The sequence below is a fragment of the Choloepus didactylus genome, chromosome 7 (assembly GCF_015220235.1).
Source record: "Choloepus didactylus isolate mChoDid1 chromosome 7, mChoDid1.pri, whole genome shotgun sequence".
NCBI classification, from domain to species: domain Eukaryota; kingdom Metazoa; phylum Chordata; class Mammalia; order Pilosa; family Megalonychidae; genus Choloepus; species Choloepus didactylus.
This window is the reverse complement of record NC_051313.1, coordinates 39,360,452-39,375,142: the sequence shown is the minus strand read 5'-3', so window position 1 is coordinate 39,375,142 and position 14,691 is coordinate 39,360,452. Positions and strand designations below refer to the sequence as shown.

At 34.4% G+C, this 14,691-nt stretch overlaps 1 protein-coding gene across 2 annotated transcripts in view; it reads left to right on the top strand.

Annotated features, from left to right (window-relative positions):
• The window catches only part of RPF2 (ribosome production factor 2 homolog), a 53,563-nt gene that overhangs the window by 25,005 nt on the left and 13,867 nt on the right, over positions 1–14,691 (top strand). For both annotated transcript variants that reach the window (XM_037844304.1, XM_037844305.1), the window contains one exon: positions 2,490–2,589. In XM_037844304.1, the coding sequence (XP_037700232.1) occupies positions 2,490–2,589 (100 nt within the window). The remainder of the gene's footprint in view (positions 1–2,489; positions 2,590–14,691) is intronic.

Genomic DNA, 14,691 nt, shown 5'->3' with positions numbered 1-14,691 from the left:
GGGAAGATTTAGGCTGTATATATGTTTCCACAATTGAAAAAAGAAAAAAAAAAAAAAAGACAGTCTAACTAGATGACAATTGAATGCTAAGGATGAACTTGGATGGGATTGGAGGGTGGAGGACAGGTGGCTCGAAGGGACACAGTTGAGACATAAAGAAAAGGAAATATAGAATGTAAGCATTGTATCATTGTTGAATCTCTTATACTTCTTAGCTGTGCTTAATGGAATTACATAAAAGAATGTTCTTGTTCATGGGAAGTACATACGTGAATTATAGTGTATGTTCAAGGATGTGTGCAGCTAACTCTCATATAATCAGAAGACAGAAATATATGATGGATGATAGATAGGGAGGGAAAGAAGTAGTGATGTGACAGCATGTTAAAGTTGGTGGATTGCGCTATCGGGGGAGGGGGGTCAGGGTATGATGGAATTCTGTGTATGGGGCTAGTATTGCTTTTGCAACTATTCATGTAACTTTGAATTTATTTCAGAATAAAAATAAATAAATAAATAAATAAATAAAAGGCATTCCAGTAGACTCTGGCATCCTAAGAGAAAGGACTGAGTTCTTATATGATGCCCTAAAGGAAAATGAAAGGGAAGGGTCTGCTCCTATGAATTTTCAGGCCAGCAAAGGCTGGTTTGAAAATTAAAAAAAAAGATTTAGCCTATGCAATGAGGAGGGGCAGCTTCTCCAGATCAAGAGGCAGCTGGAGAGTTTCCTGAAACCCTGGGAAAAAAATTTTTTACACGGATTTTCCACATTGCAGAGGCTCTGTGCCCCTCACTCTCGCAATGTGGAAGGAAAAACTATACTAAATTTTTACTCATGGAATGTCTATGTAACTGTTAGTTGATGAAAAAATATGCTTATGTTGGCAATCCCTGCATATACTCAGAGTATTAAGCTGTTCTTTGCTTTTTGCCCTGTTATTTGGTTACCAACTTCTTTTTAGTTTGCTTTGTAGTTGCATGTTTTGTTACATTTTCCTTTTGTATTTACTTCTGCTTGATCTTATCACTACTTAACTACCTCTGCATTTTTAAGACATCTTCACCAGGTATTTCTTTTTTTACAAGCCTCTTCTGTTAATTCTTCAGCAAGTGAAATAAGAATATTTAACAGGTAGTTAACCCTCCCCAAAAGTTGAGTGTTCTAGGAGCGTGTTTTCAAAGATGGGCAAACTTGTAGGGATGATTATTCTGCATAAAATAAGCCTTTCTGAACAAAATTTTTTTAAAATTTTAAGTCAAGTTGATTTTCTTTTGCATAAAGGAAAATACATTGCAACTATTGAGACTTTTCAAGTAAAGCTTATCTACTGTAGTCTCTTCTTCTAGTTCAGGGTTTTCAAACTGGTTTTAATTAGTTTTTTTTTTAAATGGAATAGAGTAGAAAATATCAGTGCTCTTTTGTTAAGTATTGTTTCATATAACTTTTGTTTAATTATATTCTTATGACATATATATTGGGTCATGATTTAAAATATATTTCTTATTATTATGCATTATAGTCAGGATGGTTTGAAACCCAAGAGTTGTAGTTGATGTTTGGCTTGACCTTGTTTTACCTATTGTGTACCTAAATAGCCCCCATCATCCTACGGCAGCAGCAAGAGGTTTGGTGGGGCTGGAAGGTCCATCCATTCAGGTCCTCAACCAGACAGATCTTAAGTACGTTTCCTAAGTATAGGCAGTTAAGGTTCAGGGTTTGCAGTCAGTGAATGACAGCAAGAGTGGTCATGGTGAGCAGGGAGGCAATAGGTGATCTCTGGTCTCAGGGGACATGAATTTGTTTTGTTTTTTTTTTTGTCCTGTTTTTTGTTTTCATTTTGTTTTGTTTTTTGGGTATGGATAATCCCTGATTGATAACACAGCGAAAGTATTAGAATCAATGGGAAGTTCAGGTCAACAACCATTTGCCTTCTTCCATTTATCTTCAGTTAAAGAATTTTTTTTCTATTTGGTTTTTTCCTTCTTTCATTTTGATGGCTTCTAAATCCTCTTCTTATTCATTTTTGTTGGTATAGAAAATCTAGAACAGGTCAAAGTATTTTTTATAATAAGAGCTTTACCCCTACTGAGTGAGGATTAGCTCATACTTTCTATAGCTTATATAAAATTATTTTGTTTCCTGTGTGAATGTCTAGCTGGTAATTTAGTTTAGCCTTCGTTAATTACTTTTTATGTGATACAGTGGAAAGGTTCAGTGGTACATATAATTCACAGTTACTAAAATTAAGTTTATTTTGATTCTGGGATTCTGGCAAGTTCAGAATGGAAAGAATTATTTTTAGTATAAAAATCTGGAAGCTTAAAAAATCCCAACTGTTTTTGAAAATCAGTATTCACAAACACAATTTTAGGACAGTTAAAAAAATCTGAAGATGAATTACTGTTTGTAAGTATTGACTGCTTTAAAATCAATGAATAAACAGTTCAGAATTTGCTGATAATATAGTTGAATTTTTTTCATTTCATAGAACAGTAAATGTCCTGAGGGAACAAAACCTATGTTAGTATTTGCTGGTGATGATTTTGATGTGACTGAAGACTATAGGCGACTAAAAAATCTTCTTATTGGTAAGTATTTTAATCATTATCTACAGAAGAGTCAGGTAAGCAATCTAAAGCTGTCACTGCCACTTCACCCTAGATGTACAACTTTTCTTTATCTTTTCTTTTTATGTCTCTTTTTTTTTTTCTTTCTTTCTCATTATTCCCCCCACCCCACTAGCAGCAGGAAGATCCTTAACTATGCCTGGTAGAGTTAAAGGGATTGCTGTATTCTATAGATGATTATTATTTGTTGATGCTATAGTAATTTGTCTGGGATTGATTTCAAACTACCAATCTTTTTTTTCTTTTTAATTAAAATTTTATTAGAGAAATTGTGGGTTTACAGAACAATCATGCATAAAATAACAGGATTCAGACTTACCACCTTTATTCAATCTATTATATTTTATAAAACCTTATTACAACCGTATTACACTTTATGAAATGTTTGCACCCGTCACTGATGATTATTAGCACCATTAAATTAAATTTAGAAAATTATAAAGTTAAAGTTCAAAATTGTTACCTTTATTGCCCACCACCATTAGTTTTTCTTAGTCTGATATAAAGGCCTTTCATAGTGTAACCCCAATAAAATTTTCCTTCCTGATTTCCCCTTCCATGAAAAAAATGGTTTACTGAAAATATGTATATTCCTTTTTGCTTTCCTGGTCTCTTTTTCTGTTTATCCAGTGTCTACAATTCTTTCAAGTTTCAGATCTAGTTTCTTTTCTAGTAAACCCCCAACAACTTCCCAAATTCCTTCTATTTCATCATTATCAGTATAGGTGCCAGGCATGTACTGGGTACTTGACATATATTGTTCCATTCTCATAACAACCTTTTAAGACTATTTTATAGATACCTTATGCTTTTAACTATGCTAGTTCCTAGTGATTACTGCATACTTTCTTGTTGTTTGCAAGATACCGTCTCAAAATCAAATGTAGAGTTAATTGCCCTTGTCTGGAATCGATTTCAAACTTATTTTTCTATTATTAAAAAATTTTTTTATTAGAGAAGTTGTGGGTTTATAGAATAATCATGCATAAAATATAGAATTCAAACTTACCTGTCTTTAATCCACCTTTTCTCCCTTTTGTGAAATGGTGGCATTATCGTTTGCCATGATATTTCAAAGGTTACTAATATTTAGTATTCCGTGATCATATTTGTTCACTCTTTTATAACTTTGGAAAGTGATTTAACTTGTCCAAAGATTTAAAGCGTCCTGGTGTCCTTTTTTAATTTAAGAAAAACAAGCTTCTTTCTGAATCTTTTGCTTCTTTTTCCTCTTTCCTGCTTGTATACCTCCTTGACAGAGAAGATGGGTTACATAGGGTTTGAGAGGTTCAGCCTTTCCTTTATATTTGCTGTCTTCTCCAAGCCGCAGTCCTTGATGTTCCCTTTTCACCTCCTTTCTGACATCCATGAGGCCCTTCTTCTGATGCTCAGTAGCATTTTCTCAAGTTTAGGTAATTTATTGAGATTTTCTTGCACATTCTTACAAGCTTATGTCATACTTTTTGTTGCCCTTTTGAATTTTTATATACTTTGCCCTAGATTGCTTTTATATATATATATATATATTTAACCATTTCAAATGTACAATTCAGGGGTATTAATTACTTTTACAATGCTGTGACACCATCACCATCTTTCATTACTAAAACTTTTTCATCCCCCATGACAGAAACTCTATCCATTAAGCAATAACTGTCCAGCCCCTATGGATTTGCTTATTCTGGATATTTCATATATTTGTCCTTTTGGGTTTGGCCTATTTGAATTAGCATGCTTTCAAAGTTTTTCCATTTTGGAGCACATATCAGAATTTTGTTTCTATGGCTGAGTAGTATTCCATTTTTTATATAAATCACGTTTTGTTCATTCGTCTGTTGATGGACACTTAGGTTGCTTCTACCTTTGGCTATTATGATTAATGCTATTATGTATATCAGTGTTTAAGTATCTGTTTGAGTCTCTGCTTTCAATTCTTTGGGGCGTATACCTGAGTGAGGAATTTCTGGTACATATGGTAATTCTATGTTTAACTTTTTGAGGAACCACCAAATTTTTTACATTCTCACCAACGAAGCATAAGAGTTCCAATTTCTCCGTATCCTTGCCAACACTTATTTCTGTTTTTTTAATAATAGCCGTCCTACTGGTTGTGAACTGGTATCTCATTGTGGGTGTTTTTTGTTTTAAGAGAACTTATAGGTTTACAGAAAAAATCATGCAGAAAATGTAGAGTTACCATAACCCCTCTAGTATAAATGTTTTGCATTACTGTGGTACTTTTGTTATAAGTAATGAAAGACACTTACACTATTAACCATAGTCCATAGTTTACATTAGGGTTCACTGTTTGTGCCGTACAGTCCTATGTTTTGTCTTTTTTTGTTTAAATTTTTTATTCTGTATTTCCCTTTTTAACCACATTCAGTTACATAATTCAGTACTGTTAGTTACATTCACAATTTGTGCTCCCATCACCACTATCCATTACCAAAACTTTTCCATCACTCCAAACAGAAATTCTGTACCAATAAGCATTGACTCCCCATTCCCTACCCCCACCCCAGCCCCTGGTAACCTGTATTCTAATTTCTGACTCCATGATTTGCTTCTTCTAATTATTTCATATCAGTGAGTTCATACAATATTTGTCCTTTTGTATCTGGCTTATTTCACTCGACATATGTTCAAGATTCATCCATGTTGTCATATGTATCAGAACTTTGTTCCTTTTTACAGCTGAATAATATTCCATTGTTTGTATATACCATATTTTGTTTATCCTTTCGTCTCTTGACAGACACTTGGGTTGCCTTCGTCTTTTGGCTATTGTGAATAATGCCACTGTGAACATCAGTTTCCAAATATATATTCAGGTCCCTGGTTTCAGTTCCTTTGGATGACCTAGACTTGGGATTGTCAGGTCATATTGGTAATTCTGTACCTAACTTTTTGAGGAACTGCCAGATTCTTATACCGTAGCTGCACCATTTTACATAACCACGAACAATGAATGAGTGTTCCTATTTCTTCGTGTACTCTCCAACACTTGTTATTATCCATTTTTTTAATAGTGGCCATTCTAGTGGGTATGAAATGATATCTCATTGTGATTTTGATTTGTATTTTCCTAATGCCTGATGATGTTGAGCATCTTTTCATGTGCTTTTGGTCATTTGTATGTCTTCTTTGGAGAAATGTCTTTTCAAGTCCTGACCCATTTTTAAATTGGATTGTTTGTCTTTTTGTTGTTGAGTTATAGGAATTCTTTATATATGCTGTGTATTAAACCTTTACAAGATATAGATTTCCAAATATTTTCTCCTGTTCTATAGGTTGTCTTTTTACTTTCATGATGATGTTCTCTGATGCACAAAAGTTGCCCTAAATCACTTTTGAAAAGTAGGTGGGATATAAATTATAAATAAATAAAATTGTATAAATACTCTTTACAAATCTGAGCCCACCAGACTCATTGCTTTCATTTTTCCTTACTGGGATTATTTATGTTGTATTGTCAGGATTACAATTTTCAGAACCTCTCATTTTTCTTAATAATGGATACTTAAAAAAAAAAAAAACTGAGCACCACTAATATCTTTCTAATCCGTACATTTACAAATGGGAAAAGAGAGGCTTAGAGGAGTTAAATAAGTTCTAGTAAGTAGGTAAGCCAGAATCGAAGCCTCCAGGGCTGAGCTCTTCCACCTCTGCTGTCCATATTGCCTCTGGTGAATATATTCCTTTGCAGAGTCTTTGTCTATAGGTTTTAACTTTATTTTCTATGAATTTTTAAAAAAATGCATACCTGAAAGACAGTGACCAACATTTGCTTCTTTTGGTACTACGCATCCCAAAATACACACCCACTTTTCAGCCAAGATTTCTATTAGGTATACTTCGTTGACCCAGATTTCCTTCCTTTTTTCCCGTAGTCCTTCCATATAATTATTGTCATTGAGGCAGGTATTTATAACTTATTACAACAGAGAGGGCTTTTGTTTGCTTTTGTTCATGATTTTTATGGAAACCTTATCTTATTCTCTTGTGCTTTCACTACATGGCAGGCATGACTACATAATGGAGTGATGAGGGCAAGGGCAAATTTCAAAGAATACTGTGGATTACAGTTCCACCTTTTCAGTCGTTTCCTTCTAGCTGTTCTAATACCCTAGCAACTAAGAAAAAGAAAATTATATAGAAATTTAGTATTTGTAATCCTTTGTTAAATTCTGTCTTGTCTGTTGCTAATCATTTACCCTGTCTTCAGGGATATCTAGGCAGTGACCATCCTACCTAGTTCATGTTGAAAAGGGATATCAATATTATGGGAAAAGGGGATGCAACTGGTTGATGTTCTTGAAGAGGCTGTTGACTCTGGGTTTGGAGACTTAGGTGGCATAGGAGCTCTTTGGAGGATTTAAGTTTCTGAAGAATAAACTTAGTGAGTGAAACTTTTATAGAGTCTCAGAAAGGGACCCAGGTATTCTTTAGGGTTTTAGGGACTGCTATTGACTTGGGCTTATCATACTGTGGACTTTTGGGATATCTAGCTGAAGTTTGCGTAGGAGTAACCTCCAGGACAGTTTATTGACTCTGTTTGAAATCTCTTAGCCACTGAAACCTTATTTTCTTGCCTTTCTTTTCCCCCTTTTGGTCAAAAAGGCATTCTCAACCCCTCAATGCCAGGATCAGGCTAATTCCCAGAATCCATGTCCCATGTTGCCACGGACACTCTCTTACCTGGGGGGTCCTGTCTCACGTCGGAGGGAGGATGATGAATTTATTTACAGAGTTAGGCTTAGAGAGAGAAAGTCCACATTTGCACAACAAAAGAGGTTCTCTGGAGGTGACCCCTAGACATAAAACAGTCATCACCCCTATCCATTCGTATACCTTCAAATTCACCCTCATTAACATATCTGAACATATTAGGTTATCATTCCCCCTTCACTAGATTCTGTCTATCTCTAGGTCCCCAATATTATAAGACATTGATCTCACATTGTTCAGGGAGTTCATAGTAGTGGTAACATATACTATCTCTCCTTTTGTGTCTTGACTTATTTCACTCAGCATTATATCTTCAAGGTGTATCCATGTTGCCTTATGTTTCAGGACCTTGTTCCTTCTTTCTGCTGCATAGTGTTCCATCATATGTATATATGACATTTATCCACTCGTCTGCTGAAGGACAGTTGGATTGTTTCCATCTTTTGGCAATTGTGAACAGTGCTGCTATGAACATTGGTGTACAAATGTCTGTTCATGTCACTACTTTCAGATCTTCTGGATATATACTGAGAAGTGGAATTGCTGGATCATAGGGTAATTCATTATCTAGAGCTGGGGGTTCTATTTCCAAACTCTCAGTTCTATTCCATTGATCAATATGTCCATCTTTGTGCCAATACCATGCTGTTTTGACCACTGTGGCTTTATAGTTGGCTTCACAGTCTGGAAGTGTAAGTTCTCCCACTTTTTTTTAGAATGTTTTTGGCAATTTGAGGCCCCTTTCCTTTCCAAATAAATTTGATAACTAGCTTTTCCAAGTCTGCGAAGTAAGTTGCTGGAATTTTTATTGGAATTGCATTGATCTGTGGATCAGTTTGGATAGGATTGACATTTTAATGAAGTTTGGCCTTCCTATCCATGAACATGGAATATCTTTCCATCTCTTTAGGTCCCTTTAGATTTCTTTTAGCAACAATTTGTAATTTTCTGTGTAGAGGTCTTTTACATCCTTGATTAAGTTTATTCTAGGTACTTGATTTTTTTTTAGTTGTTATTGTGAATGAAAAAAATGTTTTTTGATTCTCTCTTCAGTTAGGTCATTACTAGTGTAGAGGAATGTTACTGACTTGTGTGCATTAATCTTGTATCCAACCACTCTGCTGAATCTGTTTATTAGCTCAAGTAGCTTTGTCATCAATTTCTCAGGATTTTCCAAATATAAGATCATATGATCTGCAAATAATGACAGTTTTACTTCTTCCTTTCCACTTTTGATACCTTTTATTTCTTTGTCTTGGTGAATTGCTCTGACTAGAACTTCTAGCACAATGTTGAATAATAGTGGCGAGAGTGGGCATCCTTGCCTTGTTCCCGAATTAAGAGGGAAGGCTTTCAATCTCCCACTGCTGGCTGTGTGTTTTTCATATATACCCTTTATCATATTGAGGAAGGTTCCTTCAATTCCTCCCTTTTGAAGTGTTTTTTATCAAAAGGGATTTTGAATTTTGTCATATGCTTTTTCTGCATCTATTGAAGTGATCTTCTGATTTTTCCCTTTTGATTTGTTAATTTTGTCTTACATTGATTGATTTCCTTATGTTGAACCACCCTTGCATGCCAGGAATGAACCCTACCTGGTTGTGGTGTATAAATCTTTTAATATGCCTTTGCATACAATTTGCAAGTATTTTGTTGAGAATGCTTGCATCTATATTCATTAGGGAGATTGGCCTGTAGTTTTCCTTTTTTGTAGTATCTTTATCAGTTTTGGTATTAGAATGATGTTAGCTTCATAAAATGAGTTAGGTAGTGTTCCTTTTTCTTCAATTTTTAAAAGAGTTTGAGTAGGAATGGTGTCAATTCTTTTTCAAAATTGGCTCATAGTATCCTCTTAGGATTTTTTTTTATTTCTTCAGGATCCATAGTAATTACCCCACTCTCATTTCTGATTCTGTTTGATTTTGTCAGTCTAGCTAAGGGTCTGTCAATCTTGTTGATCTTTTCAAAGAACCAACTTTGGTTTTATTTGTTCTATTGTTCTTTTTTTTTTGTTCTCCAGCTCATTTATTTCTGCTTTAATCTTTGTTATTTCTTTTCTTCTACTTGATTTAGGATTAGTTTGCTGATCGTTCTCTAGCATCTTCAGTTGTTCAGTTAGGTCTTTAGTTTTAGCTCTTTCTTGCTTTTTGACATATGCATTTAGAACTATAAATTTCCCTCTCAGCACTGCCTTCACTGCATCCCATAGGTTTTGATATGTTGCATTTTCATTTTCGTTCGTCTATAGATATTTACCTATTTCTCTTGCAATTTCTTCTTTGACCCACTGGTTGTTTAGGAGTGTGTTGTTTAACCTCCGTATATTTGTGAAAAATCTGGTTCTTTGGTGGTTGTTGATTTCTAGTTGCATTTCCATTATGGTCAGAGAATGTGCTGTGAATAAATTCAATCTTTTTAAATTTACTAAGACTTGTTTTGTGCCCCAGCATATGACCTATCCTGGAGAACATTCCGTGAGGGCTAGAGAAGAATGTATATCCTGATACTTGGGAAGTAACAATCTATATATGTCTGTTAAGTCTATTTCGTTTATCATATTGTTTAGGTTCTTAATTTCCTCATTGATCCTCTGTCTAGTTGTTCTATCTATAGAAGAGAGTGGTGTGTTAAAGTCTCCCACTATTGTTGAGAAATTTCTGTTGGTCCCTTCAATTTAGCCGATGTTTGTCTCGTGTACTTTGGAGGTCCTTGATTGGGTACATAAACATTTATGACTATTATTTCTTCTTGGTGAATTGTCCCTTTTATTAATATATAGTGTCTTTCTTTGTCTCTTATGACATCTTTGCATTTAAAGTCTATTTTGTCTGGTATTAGTATAGCTACCCCTGCTTTCTTTTGGTTGCAGCTTACATAGACTATTTTTTTCCATCCTTTCACTTTCTGTCTCTTTGTGTCTCAGGCTCTAAGATGAGTCTCTTGTAAACAGCATATTGATGGGTCAAAATTTTTAATCCGTTCTACCAGTCTGTATCTTTTAATTGGGAAGTTAAATCCATTCACAGTCAAAGTTATTACTGTGAAGGGAGTTCTTGAACCAGTCATCTTATCTTTTGGCTTTTAGTTGTCAGATCTGTGCATATTTTCTGTGAATATTTTCTCCTAGTCTGTGGCTTACCTTTTTACTTTAACAGTGGTTTTTAAAGAACAAAATTTTTCAATTTTTTGTGATGTAGATTTTACCTATTTTTTTCTCTAATGGTGTGTGCTTGTTGTGATTTGTGTGAGAAAACTTTGCCTATCCAACATTGCAGATTTTCTGTTACATTTTCTTTTAGAAATTTTACGTTTTAGATGATCCATTGAGATCCATTTAGACACGATCCATTTAGAGTTGACTTTTATGTATGATGAGAGGTGTTAGGGTCAGTGTTCACTTTTCTCCCATATGAATATCCAGTTGTTCCAGCACTACTTGTTGGAAAGAGACCTTTTTTTCCTTCATTGAATTGCTGTGGCATCTTTGTTGGAAATCAGCTGACCAAATATGTATGGGTCTGTGTTCTGTTACATTTCTCCACATGTCTTTTTTCACTAATACCAAACCATCCTGATTCATGTTGACTTTATAGGAAGTCTTGAAATCAAGTGGGCTAAGTTCTCCAACTTTGTACTTTAACAAATTTTCTTTCTAGGTCGTTTGCATTTCATGTACATTGTAGAATTAGCTTGTCAGTTTCCACCGAAAGTCCTGCTGGGTGGGATCTTTATTTGGCTTGCATTTAATCTATAGATTTAAGAATTTCCTTCTTAATAATACTGAGTCTTCTAATTCATGAACATAGTGAATCTCTCCATTTATTTAGGTCTTTAAAAATTTCTCTCATCAGTGTTGTGTAATTTTCAGTATAGAAATTTAAGACATTTTTTGATAGATTTATTCTTGAGTATTTTATGTTCTTTGTTTTTTGTTCGTTTTTGCCAGTTTTTCTTTATGTTTTTTTTTAATAATTCAGTTTTGTTGAGATATATTCACATACCATGCAGTCATGCAAAGCATATAATCAGTTGTTCACAGTACCACCATATAGTTGTGCATCCATCACCAAAATTAATTTTTGAACGTTTTTATTACCACACACACAAAAGTAATAAGAATAAAAATTTAAGGGAAAAAGAAGAATTAAAGTAAAAAAAGAACACTGAGTGCTTTTTTTTGCCCCCATTTTTCTATTCTTCCATCCATGCACTGGACAAAGGAGAGTGTGATCCACATTATTTTTATGTTTTTTTGATGCTTTTGTAAATGGAATTTTAGGGGGGAGATTACTTTTTAAAATTTAATTTTGTTTTATATTGATATAAAATAATGTTTCCAAAGTCAAATCTATAAAATATCTGTCCCTATGCCTTACACTCTGCACTTTATCTTTTTATAGGTAACATTTAACCTTTTCTAAACATTCTTTTGCGATTGTTTGTTGGTTAACAGCTATGTAATTTGTATTCCTCCCTTCTTAAATGGTAGTCTACTATACATATTTTTTTTCATCTTGCTTTTTTCACTTAAAGAAACTGTATCCTTTAGATCACTCCATAGTAGCAGAGGGTTTCCATTCCTTTTTATAGCCGTGAAGTACTTAAAAGTATGAATGCTCACAGTTTAATCAACCAGTCCCCTGCTGATGGACATTTAGATTGTTTCTAGTCATTTGCTTTGACACTGAATAGCCCTTTACATACATTGTTTTTTTGCCAGCCTTTCTTTGGAAAGCCTCCCCTCTTCACTTTTCTAGCCATTGTGTAATGAGTCTTCAACCAGACATGTTTCTAGACTTCCATATCTAAACTTCCAGGTGCTTACTGGACATTCTTATTTAAATTCTTCATTGGGATTTGGAAAAAACATGAATAAAATTGAACTTATAATCTTTCTCTACTTTCCCAGCCAGGCCCCTATCCCATTCTTCCTTATTTCTGTAGGTGGTGATCACTCACTCTCAGATATCAGAGTCATATATTATTCTTGCCTCAACCCTGAATTCTACTATTCTTATTTCTTAAATGCTTTTTAATTTGATCACTTCATTTCTGTTGCTTCCTCCACCACCCTGCTTTGGCCACATTCTTTGCAGACTGGCTGGCTGTTACACTCTCCTAATTTGGCTCCCAATTTTTCTTGCACCCCAGATTAATTATTTCTTTTACATAGGTTAACACACAAAATCCTCTGTGGCTCTCTAGTGTCCATCAATAAAGTCCAAATTCCTCATTTAGCTCCAACCTACTTTTCAGTTCCATCATACTTATATACCTTATTTCTTCATGAAACAAAACTATTTACTTTTCCTGAATATACTCTAAACTTTGTCTTCATGTGTTTACTTATATCTCTTTGTCTGCCTTTGCATAGAATACTTGCTCTCCTTTCATTTCTGTCAAATCCTAAACAGTGCAGATGCTAGTCACATGAAGTCTTCCCTGTCTAGAAAGTCCCTCTCTATCCTCAGAACTTCCAGAGCACTTTGTTTCTACTGTTCTCTTTTTAATATGTAACCTTTAATTATGGTTTGTGTTCTTTTCTTTATAGAATGTAGGCCCTTGGTGGAGAGGGTTTCTGTGTCATTTATCTTTCTATCACCAATTACATGGTGCTTTGTGCGTAATAGGTGCCCTAGTACATATTTGTTACAGGAACAAATTCTTGCCAGCACTATCCATGTATAAGCAATCCTTTGTTCTTTTCTAACCTCAGAGGTATCTGCTATTAGACGTATTTGCTTTGGGGTTGCTAAGTACTGCCATTTATGACAGTTTTGCTCTGGCATCCCCCACCCACACCCCCCAACCCTTTTTACTGCATAAGTTTGTATTATCTTGATGCTTTGTGAACTTTAGTGAAATTTCATTTTAGGGAAAATGTTTGCATAATAGGATTACAGTACTATTGGGTACAGACTGAAAGTTCCTTTGTATTCACAGACTTGGAAAATTTGACAATGATAAAGAACACTTTCCCAAGTGTGTATTTTGTTCTTAAAAATTCCTCCCTTCATCTAATTCTTAAAGGCTTATGGGAAAAGCACATATTCTTAGAAAGTTTGCATTATAAAAATTATTTCAGAGCAGACCAGAGTATATGTACGTTGATCCCCAGAACTACTCTGACTTCAATAATGCTACCACAGCAAGGAGTGGGACTTTCTTTAACTTGACCATTGAAGGCGAGACAAGTTTTGGCAAAATCATGGGAAAGCTCTTCATGAATTACAACATTCAGATCAAAGTACCTTGAAAAAGTACAAACTTGTTTTGTAAAAATGTCCCTGAGGGTTTTTTGTTTGGGAGCGTAGGGAAGGGTGGTATATATGTGAGCACACACACTTGTGTCTGCTTTTTATACATTAGTGCTGTGATTTTCTTTTAGTTAACCATGATAAAGGGAAAGCAGACAACAAAAGATGTATATATACATACACATGGAGGTAGTTCCCACTTAATGGGCTAAGGGAATGTGGGAAGGAAAATCTTGGGTGGTTAAAAATTGGCACTAGAGTGGGATTTCCTGTTTATGACATCAAGTGCTTGGGATAGCTCTTCCTAAGTAATTATGCTGAATATTCTTTTTTAAATTATTATTTTATTTGTTTTTATGTGTGTGTTTTTAAAGTTCAATTTGTATATTTGTGTTTTGTTTAGTTATTACTGGATATACCTTTTATATATAACTTTTTTCTCGGTTACATGTATTTCCATGTAGCCTCCTTGGAGTTAGTTTTCTCCCTGTAAAATGAGGGGATCAAACTTGATTGATGTTTTCTAGATATTTTTCATTCATGTTCCATCTTCATGACTTTAGCCAAGCTCATGTAGTATCCCCATACTGCTGTTTTCTGGAGATTTTTCTTTAAATTGATTCCTCTTTTTTAAAGGAAGCTTTATGTCACTACCATAATGGAAAACGGTATATGATAAAATACATGCATACAGAGTAAATTATATTTGTCCGTGTATCATCTAAAATCATCTCATGTGCCATCAGTGCTGTGATTACTATACTGTGAGAAAATATCCTACTCACTGATCTCAAAGGTTCTTTTCTGGCTTTAACAATTCAAAGTTTGCTATTCTTGACTCACATAATTGAGATTTCTTGTCAGAATTTTCTTGCTTGCTGGCTGCTTTGGTTATTAGCTTTCTTTTAATAGTCAAAGTTTGAAGAGCTGTTTTTATATAAATTTTCTATTTTAATTCACCTGTCTTATAGATTAAAATTTCAGGCCTTGGTTTACATTTTTGTAAAAAGTTAATATGCATGATTAGTATAACGTACTCCTATGCTAAGTATTTGACTTTGAGGGAAAAGGAGTT